Genomic DNA, 18640 nt, shown 5'->3' with positions numbered 1-18640 from the left:
CTTATTAATTTGCAGAAAATGACTCTTGAAATTATATTTATAACTAACATTCTGAATTTATTTTTGAGGTTAAAAATGGTATTTTATGTCAAAATTTATATTGGAATTTTAAAATGACATTCTTTTTAAACAAAAAAATGTCAGAACGATATTTTTTGTGAAACGGAGGGAGTATGAAAAATACTCCCTCTGTTCAGAATTATTTGATGTTTAAGGTTTTTGCACACAGTTTAAGGATTCATTTAATTTTTATTTTTTCTATACTAAAAATATTATTTATAATCCATTTAAATATCATTCAGCCAATAAGAAGATAATCTGCAGAATATAAAAGGTCAAAAACTATAAAAATTTATTAAATTTTGCATTGAAAAGTGAAAACATCAAATAATTCTGAACAAAAAAAACCTTCTAAAACATCAAATAATTCTGAACAGAGGGAGTAACATAACTCCTGAGTATGTATAGTCAGTTATGATACAAGATGTAACGCATGGTGAGAATTTAATTTGTTAACCAACAATAATCGAATTTGCGGCTTAAGAGTAACGGTTAAGATTAATATGTACTACATTTCCAACGAAAGAAAACGGTTGAAATAAATTTTAGATAATGGCTGCGAGTAGTTAATTCTTTTCAGGTGATACTTAAGAATGAGAAATCAATTTTGTTGTAATTGTTTTTTTCTACGGCAACATTGCTGTTGTTGTAAGATACTCCTATTTGATAAAATTACACATAGAGAGATTTACCGTTTTTGGTACACCAGTTTCCAAAAAGACCACAAAGACAAATAGCACCCAAGAAAGCATTTCTAAGATATGGTATCTCAATATATAGATCTGTAATGACACACAGGTGAAAAAGAACTGTAGCATAAAAACAAAAAGTGGAAGTCGCCTTCATGATTACGGAAATAGTGGGAGAATGTGAGATTTCTTTAGTATTATCTACAGTACAATTCTTGGCTTGAACAATGGCTTCTTTGGACATTGGAGAAGAAGAAGGAGAAGGAAGAGAGAAACAGAGAGGAGCGAAGAAACTAGTGGTGTTTGATTTGTGGCTGAGCCGTACATGGCGTGAGAGTGATATGGAGAAGAGGACGATGGGTGTAAGGCATTGAAGGTCTGTGAATTGAGTTTGAAGAGAGTAGCAGAAGCAATGGCTGATGAGAGGAAGAACAAAGAAAGAAGTTTAAAACGAAGGCTGAAAACGCAAGAGTGACCACCATTTAAGCAGGATTCTGCAACTAAGGCTGAAATTGGTTTCATACAAACAAGAAGGTAGCTATTACGGTAAATTAACTAAAGTAATTTCCCCAAAGGTGGAAAGCTTGTCTGTTATTGTAGTTTTTTGCTTTAAATTAAAAACCTTTCAAACACACAAACTTTACACATTCTGTTATAGAAGACATGAAAGCAAATGTGGTTTCTGGGAAACCCTCTCATCATTCCTCACCATCTTCCTCTTCTTCGTCATCATCTTCGTCAGAATCACCTTCTTTCCCCTAGAGTTTTAGTTTGAAAAAACTTATCAGGTAAAACTTACAATGAAAGAATAGTTTCAGACTATACCAATATAACAATGTTCTGTCTCAGGATATGCCTATCTAAACTTTCATCTCATCAAATCATAGATGCAGTAGATTTTCAGCAGAAAACTCAACCAAGTAAAGGAGATTAGAAGAAATTTTCTACCTCCTCATCTCCATCATCATCTCCATCAAAATCCTCTTCATCAGCCTCCTAAAAAATTGCATATAAAAATCAACATCTTCAAGTAACTTATATGCCTAAACAAAAATAAGATTGGAAAATGAAAAGGTGAATAGCCTACATTGTTGAAGTAGGTGAGAGGGTTGGGCCATAAGTCTTCCTTGATGATATCCGCGACCTGCTACAAGACGATATTCTGAGTTCAAATTGGGCTAGACATGATGTTACTGTCTAGTAATATAGGATTATTACCTCGTCGTGCATCTCTTCCTCAACGTCCTCCTTGTGTTGAGCATCGCTAAACCAGGTAAAGAAACTGAAAAAAGACAGTCAAGATGGAGTCAATTGACATGTAATTTCTAATTAGATAAGTTCAAGTCATGGTGCCAAGATTTTTAACTTGGATCTATGATGGGTGCAGAATTGCTTAATGAGTAGATGAATTATACCTCTCTTCAGGTAATGCACGTTTGTTTCCTTTCTTCTCGTGATTCACTCCATTTGGCAAGCCCTTCATAATTGAAAAATATAGTCACGAATAATTTCAAAGAGTGACAATTCAAGAAATAAACTTATATCGTGCGATATATATCTAATTACCTTGCCCTCCTTCCATTTGATAGGTGTTGCTGTGATTTTCGTTGTCCCTTCTTCGAGGAAGGTAAAAGTCTTGGTTAGCTTTCCATCCTCAAAATAAGGGTTGGGACCGAAGTGCTACAGTTCACAATTCGACAAGAATCAGTAAACTAAGAAACTAAAAACTTATGCCTGACTTTCTTAGATCAGTCAGAGATATGAAAATGATAAAAATGGCACAATAACAAAGAGCTGGATTCAAGAAACTTACAAAAGTGATCGAGTATCCAGATTTCACATCTTTGGCATCCTCAACATCCAGAGAGCTAAGATGTTTGAAAATCTGTCAAAACAGAAATTTGAATCAAAAGGTGACTATGATGTAAAAGAATGACAAGAATGAAAATGTGAACCAATCAAACGAAATCTCAAGGGAGGTTTAAGTAAAACACAAACCTTTTGGTCTTCCTCTGTCAAAAGTTCACCTAGAGCAGGGTGGCTCAAGAACTGCAAAGAAAGCAGAACTCTAATTCAAATTAATGAAAGATTGTTCTAAACTCTTTATCGAACAGAGAATCTAACTTACAGCAGTTAGCCAAAAGTCAGGGATCGATTTGATGATTTCGTTACGCTTGTCGTAAACAGGTTTCCTTATCACGTTATACCTCTGCTCCACTTCCAAGACCTCGTCGCTAGCCTTTTCGTTTATCTAGCAACAACATCCAAAAGGAAAACAAAACGAGATCATTTTTAGATGGATTCAACAAAGTGTAAAGTGTAATTTAGTATCGTGCCGGGTGCAAAATTAATATTTAAAACAGTTTTCTTGACTTGTCGACAGAATTTGAAGGAGCTCAATTTTCAACAGCTATCATATAACTGATGTGAAAACGACCAGATTTCAATCGAAAGGCAAAACAACATACATAAAAATACTGGCTTTCCGCATAATTTGGAGCCCATCTCATCCAACACAGACAATTCTCATTACCAAAGCAATAAATGAACATCGACAAAGGAAATTCAGGAGATTTCGAGCAAATAAACTTTGTTTTAAAAATGTTTTTTTAATTTACCTTCTCGAGGTCGTCTTGGATCTCCTGAAGCTTTTCAATTGAGAGGACAAGCTCTCCGTCGATTTGCTCGACGTTTTCCTCTTCGACTTTCTCATCAATTTTCGCCTTCTTGCTCTTGTCAGCGACCATTTTCACTTCACTCGCAACCCTTTAGAGGAAACCCTAATTGCAAATCGCAGAGGATTAGACTCCTCTCCTCTTCTCTGCCTTTTGTTCCGTCCGAAGAGTAACCGCTAAAACCCTAAAGCTCTCGATGTATATGATGGTGAAGCGTGAAGTTGGGCAGAATGATTTAGGGTTTTGGGGGGTTTTGTTGACCAATAAGATAACGCCAGGTTAGGCAAAAAGGGTGTTTTTTACACAAAGGGTAGTTTAGAGATTTTCGCTGTCTTGTTATGTTTTCTTCATTCTTTTATTTAGAGGCTTTCTTAGTTATAAAAATCTAACTCACCCATACAGATATTGATGGTGATTAGCTGAGTTACCAAATTCCAGCAATTATGATGTCATGTTTTTAAAGTTTTTTATGATTAAAGAAAAAAATCATGTGCTGACAAACAAACAAAAGATATGACAAAAAGATCAGTATGTAGATAAATCAAAATGTAATATAAGTTCTAAGGATCAGATTAATAAAAGTTCAAAGGATCAGATTAATATAATCTACCCACCCTACATTTGTAATATAGGTTCTAAGGATCAGATTAATTTTCGTTATCACAAAAGTACCAATCATTAAACTGCATTTGCAATATATCCATGGGCTCAAAGTTGGGTTTCTAAGGAACTTTACGGGCTGGTTCAAAAATGTACTTCTCAAAAATGTACCTCTCTTAGAATAAACATGGGCCACTAGACGCGTCTATATAAAACCTTTGTGACTCAATTTTGGTTTTTAAATTCCTTTTCTGACAAATAAAAGGTTAATAATATGTTGTCAAGGAACTGATAACTCTAGCCACTCCATTTTTATATGTTTATATTTAAGAGGATCACATTTATGAGAAAAAGTATACACAATTCATATTCAACGGTTGATTTATTGGAGTTGTTTGGCTTTAGTTGGGTATTTATGTGTATATATATCAGAAAAACATAATAATAGGTATACTTCTTTTTCTTATTAAATATTGAATGGAATTTGGGTGAGGTGGTCACAAAGTAATTAATATTGTTGAAAACATTCTTCATAGCTGGTGGTACCACAATACTTATTTTAATATATAGAAAAGAAGAATATAAGAACTATTTTGGGGCTTCCACGAATATTTAACAAATATGGTAGTACATTACTTTCGTTAGAGTCTGTCGAACCATTAAATTTTGACTTTACATCTGGATTAAGAGAGTAACATACGTATAAATAAACGGTGTAACCTCGCGATAAAACAAACCTTTACCATTTTTGTTTATAACAAATCTACTTTAGATTCTTTACATAATAATAATAACTTATAAGTGTTTGCATATGTTGTTTTCTGTTTTAAATAACCGAATCAACTACTATAATGAATTCTTTTATCACTTAAGTTCGAGTCATCGACTCATCGTCATACATCATCATCATCATCACTACCACCACCATGGTACTGTATTTGAACTCGTATAGAGGAAAGAGCGGATTTCAACGCAAACCATCCATTGAGCTCCAACGTAGTGTAGTCGAATTATCTTATCAAATTTTGTTATTCATTTGCCATACCTGTAAAATTCTTTGTAAAGTCCGGTAAAAATACATTGTGTATAAAGGATATTATATAAATCAATAGAAAATAACATTTGGTTAACAAATCCAAAAATAAAGTCTACATATAAGAGAGGTATATTTTCATTGAAATATAGTGCTATCTAAGGCGGTCCAATTATTGTGATTAGACGTTTTTACATCCGTTGCCCATACTCTCTATCTTTTTTTATTTATTTTAACAAATTCGCTCGTCTCGAGTTATTGATTTGGTCCCAATTTGAGAACATTCCCTTCACATTTAATACTAACCTACACTAAATTTGCGATTGCATGGCCACAAATATATATTCGATGGTATTGCCGATTTTGTATAGTCTTATGCAAACTAATTAATATTCGTTGTCTCGACGTCAAGTTTTTCTTTTTAGGGATAATTTCTGACGTCAAATTATCATCGTTTCTTATTATCCACATGCATAATTTGTAGGGTCACGACTGATCACGAGAGGGATCTATATTTATAATCACGATGTTTTTATCATAGAATTTCTTCCTATCACTGTGTAACGTACATTACATGGATGTGATATAATGAAACATGTGGTGTAGAAATGATAATCCTTATATTTTTTGTCATCTCTTAAAGTTACAAATATGATATACAGAAACATGGTTAAAAGTTAATTTATATTCCAAATAATATAGTAAATCTAATAACCAACATATGTTGTACGATATGGTTGAAGACTAAACAAACTGAAGTTAACATATAAGAGCATTAAGTTAACAACAAAAACATATACGAGCATTTGGTTGGTTTGCATCATTTGGTTTTCCTGATCGAAATTTACAATGAGTATAACTTATAATAAGCGTTTCAAACAATTCTACAAGTTTTTTAGAACTTTTAAAGTACTGTAGGTGAGCTCCACCAAAATTCACAGTTTTTTACAGCTTTTTTTTTTTTTCTCTTGTATTTTTGTGTTTCCTAAAACCACAAATTGTAGAGTTCAATACCACGAATCAAATTTATATCATTAACATACACAGCAAAAAGTCTTACAAAAGCAATTAAAAACTAATTTAGAAAATAACACACAGGAACAATATTGTTTTTTAAAGAAAGCTCAAGTCTTGAATCCTAATCTCAGTTTTAAACTTCTTCTGATGAGACATTTCCTGATGATCAACCTTGGCTGCTTCTTTAACATTCTTAGTAGTACTATTAACAACGGAGACAGCTTTGTGACTATTACAACCCGACAAAAACCCACCCGACCTGACTTTCTCAGCAACTGCCGGTTTGGTTTTAACCACCGAACCACTTCTCGTGGCCCTCTTCATCATATCGAATTCTGAAATCACCGATTGATCTGCCATACTTCCAGTTACCACACTCCATCCAATGCTAGCCTCACTCGGCTCGTAGACACTGCTCGTTATGTTCTCTATCTCGAACAAATCAGAACTCGCTTCGCTTGCTGTCTCCTCCTCTTGCGTCTTGCTGCTCATCGAGGAGTTATTACCATTGTTTTGATTGTTGTTCTTGGTAGAGAGATGGTTTGGTATCGCGTCCCATGTAAGCATAGACAGCTTTCTCTCAAGGTTCATGGCGATATCAGACCTTTGGATAGGTACTGGAATCATCTCTGGCTCGGGATAATCCCGTTTCTTGGCTTCAAAACGGAGTCTTGGTTTGTCAATGTGCTTTCTTGCGTCGTAAGAAACAAAATCCCGATCGGAATTTCTACCTTTACAGGAGATTTTCCTGTCGGTATTGACGGTTTTAACCCCTGAGCAGGGACCGTTGCATCTAAACCCACCAAAAGAGACGCTTATCTCGTTTGTTTTCCGTTGCTTATTGTCATTGTTGTTGTTAGTCCTCATGAGAAAGGTTTGACTGTTGTAACTTGACTCGGATCTTACACTTGGAGTTCCATGTCGGCTTGTTCTTGATCTAGACGACGTCGTTTTCGTCAATTGAGGATGAGGATGTGGATGAGGATGAGGATGATCCTCTTTGTTTTCCTTCTCGTGTTGCTTAGTGATATCCACCGTTGAGTTGACATGATCTAGCTTCATGCTGAAGTACTTTTCTGCATCGAAAACTCCGATCTCGGAGTCAACATCAGCAACAGAAGCTTTGATCGTGGGTTTGTCTGAGATTTTTGAAGAAGGGTGCTCTTGGATCGAGGAGAGGACAAGTAGTTGTGGTTTATAAGTTGAGATTTGGCGAAAATGGGCACTCTTCTTTTCAGCATCCATCTCTATTTTGTGTTTGTATATATGTTGTTTAGTGACTACTTTATGAAGTGGTAAAATACAAAAGATCAAACAAAAATGATTTAAAGGGAAATGACAAGAAGAAGAAAGCTATAGAAATGATGGGAGATCTTCAGAGAGAAAAAGCTTTGAATGGTCGATGTGTTCATGAAGACGTATTTTCGCTATTATATAGAAAACAAACTCTTAGTGGAGGATATGGTGCCAAGTCATACTTAGTATTTACACAGTTTTGCAAGCCCCTCATTTTTATGAATATTAAGTATGGTTTTTTTTTCAAGAAATGTCATCGAGACGAAGGACATTTCTCATAAAGTGGGAAGTATGTTTCTAGGAAAAAAAAATTCTTTTAGACGTTGAATTAGAACTGTTTATTTAGCCATATATTGTACGATCGTATAACAGAAAATGTCAACAACTTTTGCAACAAACTATTTCAAATTGATGAAGACGGTGTTTATATTGAAAATGAAGGACTAGCATTCTCAATATATTTGGAGGAATTTGTTAAAAGTAAAAATGTGTTTATTTGTAAAACTAAATACGAGAATTTGCTTTTTCTTCCTATTAAACGTAAGTAATTGAGGGGGGGGGGGGCAGTCAATATAATACATATTCTTCCCAAATAAAATAGATAAAAACCAGATTAGCAGTCGGAAAGAAAAAATCCAGATTAGCATTAATGAGTTCGCTAGACCTCTCAACTTTGTCTAGTTTCTTCTACGAATAGTGATTCGAATGATCACAATCATCAAATAGTATTTTCTTCGTATCCAAATTACATATCTTGTGGATTTAATCCATGAGAAATAAGATGTGGACAATGTTATGACAAGTGGAATGGGGAAGTGGAACAAAGAGAAGAGAATCGGACCAAAGGAATAGATTGTTATTTATTGTTATGCCTATTGTGCAGTAATAAATAGGTTGAAAGATTGGTTTTAAATTGATTTCTAATTCTCTAACAAATATGTATCACACATTCAAGTATAAACTGCCTTGACGTCTGCTGGAAAGTTTGGCAGTGGCAACGTCAAAGATCTTTTCAGTATCATATTATTGTCCTTTTGGAATTACAACAATCCAAAATCATAACTTTGGAATTTTTCATATAGAAATGTTTGTTTTTCATCATATATAGTACACGCCTTAAGGAAAACACTATCTATCAACAGACAAACACAATAGACACATTTAACTACTTGTTTAAGTATACATATAAGGTTTTTTTTTTCCTTCGTTAAATAACTATACATATATATTATTTGATATACGAAAACATGACAGATAAACTATATTATTTTTATTTTTAAAAAACTATATTATTTATGTAAGTGGTTGATGATGAACAATTCAATCTATAACTATAGCATACATGATTTCGCTATATCGTTAGCTTGTTCGTAAAAGTCTTATAAAATCCAAGACCAAAAAGGAAATACCAACATAGATCAAAGACTAACACACTTTTTATGAATATGTTTACTAAATTTTGAATAATATAACACTTAAATAAACTGGCTACATTAAGCTCATCAGGCCTTGACTATGACATGTAATCTAGTGATTTGAATTAGTATCGTCCATGTATCACTATCCAGATTCAAACCCGTGTATATTACATATTATTGACAAAAACACGTATTGGGTTTCAAATATTTATGAATCATTCTAGGAACCAATTATATATATTTAACAGGCCTCAAATTTTGTAAAAACGCACACCATCTAGTTTCAGTTTATATAACCTTCAATTCGTAGCATGCCAATTCCTTGCAATTCGACACTGTGAAATCCTATGGTCTTAGTCCCAAGAACTATAAGGCTATTGGGCATTATTAAAAAAATTGTGCCAGCAGGGAGGATGGCTAGCATTATTAAGGCCTTTGGAAAGAACAGTATCTCCCAATGAGCACAAATACATAAAAAAAAATCCAATTTTGAAAACCCAGCCATGGATTTGGCATTGATTCAAAGAACATAGAACACCTAGTAGCACAATGAACAGCAATTGGTTATATAAACTTACATTGGTTATAAACTTACAGTTCTCATATTCCTGAATGCTACAAGAAACAGCATCTAGTTTGGAATGTATTATAAAGGCACGAAAATATTGCGTAAGATGAATCACGTGCAGAGTTCTGGTTTATTTCGTTTGTACAATGTCGTGGATTTGTTCGGCTTGGAAAAACGCAGGCAACAAGTTTAAATAGATATTTTATCATCAAAATATAAAACAGAAGGTCAAGATGGCCGAGTTGGTCTAAGGCGCCAGTTTCAGGTACTGGTCCGAAAGGGCATGGGTTCAAATCCCATTCTTGACATACAATTTTTCTCTGTCTGTATACATTTTCGTAAAATAAATAAATAATTATAATCTAAAACCAAACAAAAAAAATAATGAAATGAAACGGTGGATTTCATATGCATCTAAGGCCTGTTCGAACTATTGGGCTTTCTAGTACTTTATCCAATTAACACGACGAAGTGCATAATGTATATAGAATCCGGGGAGTTTTTTCGTCATTTTTTTCAAAACATTCCATAGAAATGACATGTCGTGTTGTGAATGGTTGTGTTGCGTTGCATCAAGTTGACATTGATATGGTCTTTTTCAATAGAAAATCATATATAGCGTACATTAATTGGAAGTAACCTAATAACTCCTCACTGTTTGTTTGGTTATGTACTCAGTGATTTGAATCGGTGAGATATAGGAAAGCAAATCAGTCTATTCTCATCACTATCTTTTTTTTGGTTCTCTCATATTTTTCGGGGTCTTTATTGCTTAGAAAGCTTCAGAGCCAAGCAATATTGTTGAAAAAGCCTGAGTTCAGGAGACTGGTGTTAAAGGTCGTGGGTTCAAAGTTAACATATTGTTTTGCTTTTCTATAAGTTTCCGTTTAGTCCTATTTCTTAGCAAACTAAAGTCAAAATGAATAGAGCGGCTGATTGTGTGACATATGGGGCCCCGTCGTTGCCAACTTTTAGTTACCACAAGACTTATTATAATCTCGCTAAAATGGTAAGAGAAATGTCTAGAGATACACAAATCACAATGTATTCTCCAAAAAGAGTATTTTATTCTGTATATTTTTTTTGAGAATGAAATTATAATATATAAAAAACTACAGTGCTCTTTTCCAACAAATTCGAGTGGCCACTTTGATAAGAGCAGAAGCAGCCAATATATTTTTTGGTGGTATTGGTTTACAAACATTGCTTTATGTTATTTGTAATATCGCTTCAAACTTTGTTATTATATATAGAGCGAATTGAAATACATGAACCTAAACGATTTGATAACATGATTTGAGATGTGGGCCAATGTGTTAGAATTTAAATTTCTTTAGCAAACATCAAAAAATCTTTAATATATCGCACACACATTGAACGACCCTTAATATCTATATGAACCCTTAACGTTGATAATTTATTTTAATACTTATTTTTTATCTAAAATTTGTAAATGAACTCCACAGAGTTTGACACTGGCCAGTGGCCATGACAATAAAATTTGATTTCAGTGGAATTTTAGTTGAAAATGACCTTATTTTAATATCTGTAGAATATTTATCGGAATCTTTTGTATGTAAAGTGGTGGGTCGAATATTCAAGTCTCAAGAGAAAGAGACAAAGGGAAGAACATATATTATTGGTACTTGTATGTATTAAATTTCATTATTTTTTTTTTTACGTGATAAAAGCTAAGATCCAAAGTTGATTTTATATACTAATAAAATAATCTTATCAACTTCTCTTTTCAAAATTAAAACTCGCGTAACTACCAAAGTTTTAACTTGATTATTAATTTCAGAGTTTCAAATTATAAAATCTTTATATCCCATCTTTTGTAGCTGTCATTGACCATAAGCTTCGTACATGTGCTATAAAATATAGTAATACATACAAAAATAAGCATTGAAAGAGATTGCAAGTGCACCTAAGGATTCCTCTCTTTCAACACAAGTGCAATTATATCTCTTATATAGAAGGATTCATCTCATTCAGATAATAAATTTATATTATTTTGTATCCGCTTAAAACATTAGCATTCAAATTAATGTACTATAATATCCAAATGTGATTAGCTCAATCAAGATTCGTTTAGCTTGGAGACTCTTGCGTTAAGGGAAGGTTAATGGAATAATATATGGTTTACGTACGTCTTCAGAATCCGTCACATAAACTGTCTACAGCTCATTGTATGCTAAATAGACTACTTCTTAGAAGTCTTAACACTTTTTGCTCATCAAAAAACAAAATCAAGATCCGAAAGGAAAGAAAAAATGAAATTGTTTGTAATCTTATAAGTAGGACAAATCTCTGACGCCTAGCTCGTACATATAAACATAGGCTAGGCACACATCTTGGAAGACACTCAATCATATCAAGAATGAAGAATCATTTATCATCATATATATCGGCGTTAATTTAAGTATTTGAATGTACATCGATAACCATATACATACATAAATACATCTCTAATATAAATATCAATAGATCAAATCCAAAGCAGAATAATTTGTTTCTTCTAATCAGTAAATACATCACCAATACCTTTGTTGGCTTTTCTTCCTTTTCTTTTCCCATCTTTGTTAATTAGTTGATTCAATTTGGAGGAGAATACTCACAAACAACCTCCGTCTCAACCTCCCTCCGATGAAAACTCCGGTGACAGCCACAAGCAGCGCACGTCAAAGCATCATCAGTTCCTTCGCCGCCGCTTGCCATAAACTCACGGCAACCATCAACGGCGTAGCCGCCGATATTAGCGGCGTGATTCTTCTGGCACTCGACGTAACGGACGTTGCTCGAAGAAGAAGTCGTAGTGTAAGAGCCTTTTCTCTGTTTTACCACCACTTGCCTCTTCTTCATCTTCTTTTAAACTGATCTCCGAAACAAACAAAAAAACCCTAATTTTTTTTTTCTATAAGTATTCTGTTTTGAGGGGGAAATGATCAAATACTACTGTTGGATATGAAGTAAAAGGGTACTTGCTAATGCCCCTTTGTAGCCCTTATCATATAAATAGGGTTGTTGAGTGTTGACTATATAACTCTACACTATAGACGGATTTGCCGAAGCACTTGTTTAAATCTTGGCATTTAAAAAAAAAGTCGCTTCAGAAGAAGTCATTGAAAATTTTGAATTTATCTATATATGGCAAGACAAAGACTTCGACATAAAATAATTATATTTGTAATGGTAAATATATGTTCCGTGACATGAAATAAGTACAACAAATTTGATACTAGCTAGTGGTCTAGTACATGTTTACATGTAAACCATTTTTTTGTTAGAATTGAATATGGTTTATTCGTTGCGCAGTTGTGCCCTAGGTGTTACTTTTTTTAGAAATGATTTATATTGTGTCATGGTAATATATAGTTCCGGATTCACGGAGATGTACAGGTTACGACTCTGGACTTTGAGGTTATTAAAAAAAATTGAAGATACCTTTAACAAATTTTTAAACAGTTATCTTATTACAGAATACAAGTAATGATAGAATCTTAAAATTTTCGATATGAAGGAATCTACTCTTTATGAGACTACTATTTTTATTAAATTTTGAAAATTTTAAAAATTAACGTTCGTTTCATTTCCAACGGTGTCTTTGAAATATAAAAAAATGGAAAACATAGAAGAAACTCAGCAACCAGCCTAATTTTTAACGCTATTTTCACGTGCATTGGTTTGCATAAAGAGTATTTTGTTAATTGAAATTTAAAAAAAAAAAAACAATTGAATGGTAGCCACTAGCCGGATCATGAAATAAATAAATTATATAATTAAATAAACAAATTAAATGCGTATCCGAGTCACTCCAAGGGACATGCTCCCACAAGCAATAGACACTGACAGATTGTTGGAGTACAATCGCATTATCAATCGCTTTTTTATTTTGTTATTATAAAGGGCTTCCGTTATACGTCTTTATATAAATTAAACTATATTCAATTTTTTCAAAATTAACTTATACTTATGGCGGACAAAGAACCTCTATATAATATAAGAGAATTACGTGGTTCAAAGTAATCTACAGCAATAACGGAAAGTGAAATAAATATACAAATATATTAATTTAACTCACATGTAGAGAATAGAGTAACTATTAACATACAAAGATGAAAGGTCCATCAGTGACCAACGTATAACCACATTGTAATGAAGTTTCTAGAGGACAAACGGAAATTGAAGCCATTAGGACTGTAAGAAAATGTTAATAACGGCTTCGAGAGCAATTCGATAGTATTTTTAGTTCTCTGTATTTGAATAAGATATAAATCTAAAATATTACAAGTTAAACCGGTTTACAAATAAAACAAGTTTAAAGGATAAAAAGTACTATAACACTTGGAACAAAAATGGGTAAACTTTCATATGGTTAGTGAATCAAAACACTATCTTTGCTTTTCTTTACCCAAAAAAACCAAAAAAAAAAAAAAAACTAATCATACATGAACATCCGTTTGGAGAATATAATTACTAGTGTAATGAAAAATGAATGAAGATGAAGATATGATGCATGCGTTAGAATGACACATTATTAATTATGACGAAAAGATGAGATTGCATGATTCATACAAAACTGAAGTGCACCAAGTTCATTTGTTGATAATGTCGTAATGGTAATTCGAAAATTTGCCCCTTCATATATAGATAGTTAATGGCATTACAACGAGTCAACGACCCTTCAAGTTTATTTTGAAAACTTCACATAGACATAATCACAACCTATAAGAAATTTAAATATGTTTCTATAGCTTATTGATTGACATTTTCAAAACCATATTAAACATTATCTTGCGCATATATCTATCGTCTATCTATGTCTGTCTGTTTTTCTATGTCTCACGCATGTACATGTTAATTTAGCGTTTGATTTTGTCTATAGTCAAGTTGGGATATTTCATTCACCAGACCATATAAATATGAGATTGGCAAATTAACTTCTGTCAAAAAACTGATATATTTTATTTATTAACTTTCTAACATAAAACGTTTGCTTACTTTTTAGATTTGAATACTAAGTTTGTTTAAACCACCAAAGTCGCTTAGATTAACAAAAGAAATGTATTTGACATTTCTTATTGAATTCTGACTTATTAGCAATTAGTCAATGGACTTCTTAGTTTTCTTAATTTGACTAAGAGATTAATGGACTTCTTCGTTTTTTTTTATAAGAGATTGATGGACTTCTTAGTTCTTACAACGTGAAGCAACAAATGTGGATCCCAGCTGCTACACAAAAGAGAGTACATCAATGACCCATGCGGTTCGGCTATATAAATAAGTTTACCCTAAAATAATCAAACTAAATTTTTTTCCCTGCATATAAATTATTAACTTTGTAGACTACATCGACAGTGCTCAATACTTTAAGACGGGGTTTTATAATTATGAATGAAGAACAAAAAAACAAAAAAATTATAGTTTTAATTAATCTATATGTGAAGATCATTACAAAAGAAAAAAGAGATATATTATATGAGAATCATTGACATGTTTTCATCTCGAGTTTTACTAGTCATTGTAATCGATATGGAAGATAGTAGTTTTTTTTTTCCGTTGAATTAAGTTCAGCTTAATTTCTATTTCCTATTTTATGAAAAGTATATAGTTGTAAACATATCAATTGAGTTGGAAAATAAAATGCTTCGATCATCAGGGCTTAAAAGCCGAAAACCACGGGAGAATGTCCATACACGGTGAGTTCTTGTTCAATCTCTTTTAGAAAAAATATCCCATATCCAATTAATAGTAGTTAATTGATATATAGGGTTACTTAATTCATTGCATGCAAATAATGATCAAAACATTTAAATTCCAATAGGAAAATAAAATGTATGAGATTCGAAACTCCTCACTTAACCAAAGAAACTACAACCGAGCATTCGCATTATAGCAGAAACGAATAACATTAATAATATACGTACAATAATATATGAACGCATTTATTACAATTTTACACTCAATATTTGTGTGTAAAGACTTCTTTGTTTCTCACCAACCGTGCCCTACTCGTGAGTCGTGAAGTTGCCAACCCAGAATCTTATAACCCCAAATAATTTGATTTGATTTGATTTAACTATATTATATATTCAGAGTCCGGCAATCGGCATCTATAGCACGACCAACGTTCTAGCTGACCACCTAAAGAATAATTTTTTAAAAAATTTCGGAAAATTCAAACGCTGACGATAGAAATTAAAGAGACTAATTAACCTTTATCTAGTCAATAAATATGAAATCGTATCCAACATTAGTAGCACCATCAACGTAGTAGACCACATGAAGAAGAAAACATTTAAGATCTCAACTTTGCTCTAGTCATTTAGGTGGTATATATATGATTTGCGTTTGACTAGCATTATTAGAGGAAGAAAAAAAGATATTATTAGAGTAACAAGTTACGGAACCAACAAGAGAAAGGGCCCGAAATGATTGGCAAACTAGTATTACTTATATAAATTATAGTTGGAAGGGCTAAATCTACTCCACCTTTTTTCCAACTACTTTATTAGTTGTTTATGCCTGTCACTTACCTTACCCCCAATTTGTTTTTCACCATTTCCGCTATAAGTTGAAGATTATTAAACTTGTTTATATTAGAAAAAAATTTAAACTTGTTTGTGGAGTACTATATTTGTATAATTGCGAAAAATACGTTCCAATAAATTCTAACTTATAAAAACAAAAATCTTAACTGATTAAGATGAACATATATAAGAAAATGGAATTCACAACATGATGATTTAATATTGATATCGTTACCTTTATCATCCATATATAAGCAGTGAAGTTTATGTAGTGAGAATGTGAGATATTAACAAAAAGAAAAATTGCGTCATTAATATAATATAATCATGATGATCGTCTAATGCATATATAAATGTTATTTCAACATAGCTTTTGAAAACACACAGAATTTTCCTGTGAAACACTCTGTTTTTTAATGAGATGCATCTAAAAGCTTAGAGCAATTTGGCAACTGGTTCTCAACTTTGTTCTACTTCTTTGGCATTCAGCTTTCGACGTAAGACATTTTTTTTGTGTAGCGTGAAACATGTAAAGATTTAGATCCAAACCAAAAAAAAAAGTCTTGCATCTTAAATATTAACAAACTAGGTGTTTGTCCGTATATGCCTGGGATTGAATCTAATGTTTCAAATATCAGATAAATTATATTATACTAATACAGTTTTACGATATTCAATAATCAAAATACCCACAGTCGAAGAGGAACATAATGTTTCTCGTTTTCCATGTTGCTTTAGTTCCTACGGAATGATTAATGGGCTTACTTCAAAAATAAAGCCCCGCCGACTCGGAGTTTTTTTCCTGGCTGGCTTTCTGAGTTGTCTGGATTTGGGCTCAAAGAACCAAAACTCTTGAAGAATCTTGTTCACCCAAAATATCTTATTCCTTGATGATTGTTGACTGATATGTAATGATCTGATTAAGAAGTTTTTCAACCGGAAACAGAGAGAATCACACAAAGAACAAATCAAGTCTTGTGTATTCAAATATAAAATGCATCAAACAAACACATATATAATGCAAGACATGTTTTAAAGAACCAAAATTCAATATATTAAACCCTTTAAGAATTAAGAGACACATGATAACCTTTTTATAAAATAGAGTACTTAAAGAAAATATGAGTAACTGAGACTGCAAAAACAGAGTATAGACTAGCTTTACTTTCAGAAACAAAACATTGTTTCTCTTAAAACAATGTCAGCATTTGTTGTGAATAGGATCAGATCCTCTTCCAATCATTCGTTTCACAGATTGATTAGGATCAGACATAACGAAAGGGGAAGGCGCCAAGTCTCGATTTGTATCTAAATTTCCTTCCTTTGATGATGACGATGAGGACTCTTTAAGAATACGCAAAGGACGAACAGACAGAAGTTGCAGCCTCATATCTCTGTCCCATCTTAAACCCGAAACCTTATCATTTTGAAGCACCAAAAGGGATATGACAAGGAGCAGAATCAATCCTCTATGAAGAATTGAAACACCCATTTTGAAGAAATCTACAATGTAAATAGATATTAGCTTGGTAGTATATATAAAAAAACTTGACAGTATATAATGGAAAAGGTTAAAAAGAGAGAAAATTTCTCTCTCTGCTGGAATGTAAAGAAGATTGGTAAGAAGGAAGCATATATAAAAGGCTGGTATTAGAAGAACTCTCTTCTGACAAGTTTGAACCAAAAAAGGTTTACACTTGGAACTCTGTTCTTGGGAAGCTAAGCATATCTCTCTTTCGTTTTTTCCTTTTTTCTCATTTCCATACTTTTTCCATTTTTAACATACACACTCATATACATACATATATGACATTTTTGTTTATTGGATAAGGTGAATGGTGTGATACATACACATACAAACATAGTTTCATAGGTGCAGTCTTGTTTTTTTTTTTGCTTTTTGGGGAATTGTCCTTCACACAAAATGTCCCTATCAATTGGAATCACCAAAGAGCATTGAGATTTCTTTGGAACATTCCCTTTTGCGTGACATGGACAGCCGTTTCTATATACATATATATATATATATATATTTATGTCCGTGTTTTAAATGTTCATACAAAATAATAGGCGATCAATACATCACTACCATAAAACAGCAAGATATTGATTAAAATTACACACAAAAAAACTAAATTAGTGTCAGTATATTGATGATTAAATCTCTTTTCTTTGTCATATACAGACTGGTTCTTCTAAGCAGAACAACAAATAAATTCTAAGATGTAATTATGGCATTATGCTAAATAAGCAAAACTAAGTCCAAGAAAGAATAAAGAAATATGTAGAGAAGAAGGTTTGGCTTAAACTATTCAAGAAGCAAGAGGGTCTTAAAGGGGAGAAAAGGTGTTTATTCAAAAAAAGAATAACTTGATAATGATGAAAAAGAAAGAAAAAAAATTTGAAGGGGAGGTTGGTTCGAAAACTTGTGTTCAGTCCTGCTTGTGTTAACACCAACTTTATAATTCCAAGCTCTTTTCTCCATGCAATAAAATCCAGTCTTGCTTCTTTGAGCTCAATGAATTATCTTTTGTGCTTTTCTTTTGTTTTTTCGCCTTTAGTTATAGATTTACGATTATTCATTCAAACTTAGGACTATTGGACCATGTATCCATTTCATAAATATAAAACATTTAATTTTAGTGGTTAGAACTTGTAACTTATAAACATATTAGAAACGTTAAACTTCATTATATATATATACATATAGATTAATCTTTTTTTAGTTGAGGACCATTACATATCTCATAAACA

At 32.5% G+C, this 18640-nt stretch overlaps 3 protein-coding genes and 1 non-coding gene across 5 annotated transcripts; 1 reads left to right on the top strand and 3 right to left on the bottom strand.

The window, feature by feature from the left end:
- Positions 1-1244: 1244 nt before the first annotated feature.
- LOC18993034 (NAP1-related protein 2) lies at positions 1245-3661 on the bottom strand. 2 transcript variants are annotated; one of them, XM_006416503.2, is made up of 10 exons: positions 3368-3661; positions 2878-3000; positions 2748-2798; positions 2563-2634; positions 2316-2429; positions 2165-2226; positions 1968-2031; positions 1837-1896; positions 1698-1745; positions 1245-1507 (listed from the first exon to the last, which is right to left on the bottom strand). In XM_006416503.2, exons 1-10 carry the CDS (start codon positions 3494-3496, stop codon positions 1448-1450), a joined length of 783 nt encoding a protein of 260 aa, XP_006416566.1. In that variant the 5' UTR covers positions 3497-3661; the 3' UTR covers positions 1245-1447. The 2 variants fall into 2 exon arrangements, with proteins under 2 accessions (XP_006416566.1, XP_006416565.1); XM_006416502.2 differs by having other exon boundaries at positions 1837-1893.
- Positions 3662-6066: 2405 nt separating this feature from the next.
- Positions 6067-7465, bottom strand: LOC18993033 (protein PHYTOCHROME KINASE SUBSTRATE 3). Its single transcript, XM_006416500.2, has one exon. It carries the CDS (start codon positions 7317-7319, stop codon positions 6171-6173), a length of 1149 nt encoding a protein of 382 aa, XP_006416563.1. The 5' UTR covers positions 7320-7465; the 3' UTR covers positions 6067-6170.
- Positions 7466-9583: 2118 nt separating this feature from the next.
- TRNAL-CAG lies at positions 9584-9664 on the top strand. The gene has a single exon. It is a non-coding gene; the product is annotated as a tRNA-Leu (tRNA).
- A 2222-nt stretch (positions 9665-11886) lies between these two features.
- LOC18993032 (mini zinc finger protein 3) lies at positions 11887-12329 on the bottom strand. The gene has a single exon (XM_006416499.2). It carries the CDS (start codon positions 12216-12218, stop codon positions 11952-11954), a length of 267 nt encoding a protein of 88 aa, XP_006416562.1. The 5' UTR covers positions 12219-12329; the 3' UTR covers positions 11887-11951.
- Positions 12330-18640: the final 6311 nt, after the last annotated feature.

The sequence above is a fragment of the Eutrema salsugineum genome, unplaced genomic scaffold, assembly GCF_000478725.1.
Source record: "Eutrema salsugineum unplaced genomic scaffold, Eutsalg1_0 scaffold_5, whole genome shotgun sequence".
Classification (NCBI taxonomy): Eukaryota; Viridiplantae; Streptophyta; class Magnoliopsida; order Brassicales; family Brassicaceae; genus Eutrema; species Eutrema salsugineum.
Note: the sequence above shows the minus strand (reverse complement) of the source record. Positions and strands in the feature narration are given on the sequence as shown.

Coding starts and splice junctions, on each gene's coding strand:
- LOC18993033 (XM_006416500.2), bottom strand. CDS start 7,319: ATGGATGCTGAAAAGAAGAGTGCCCATTTTCGCCAAATCTCAACTTAT.
- LOC18993034 (XM_006416503.2), bottom strand. CDS start 3,496: ATGGTCGCTGACAAGAGCAAGAAGGCGAAAATTGATGAGAAAGTCGAA. Junction 2,032..2,164: donor CGTGCATTACCTGAAGAGAG/GTATAATTCATC, acceptor GTCTTTTTTCAG/TTTCTTTACCTGGTTTAGCG. Junction 1,897..1,967: donor AGGAAGAGATGCACGACGAG/GTAATAATCCTA, acceptor ATCGTCTTGTAG/CAGGTCGCGGATATCATCAA.
- LOC18993032 (XM_006416499.2), bottom strand. CDS start 12,218: ATGAAGAAGAGGCAAGTGGTGGTAAAACAGAGAAAAGGCTCTTACACT.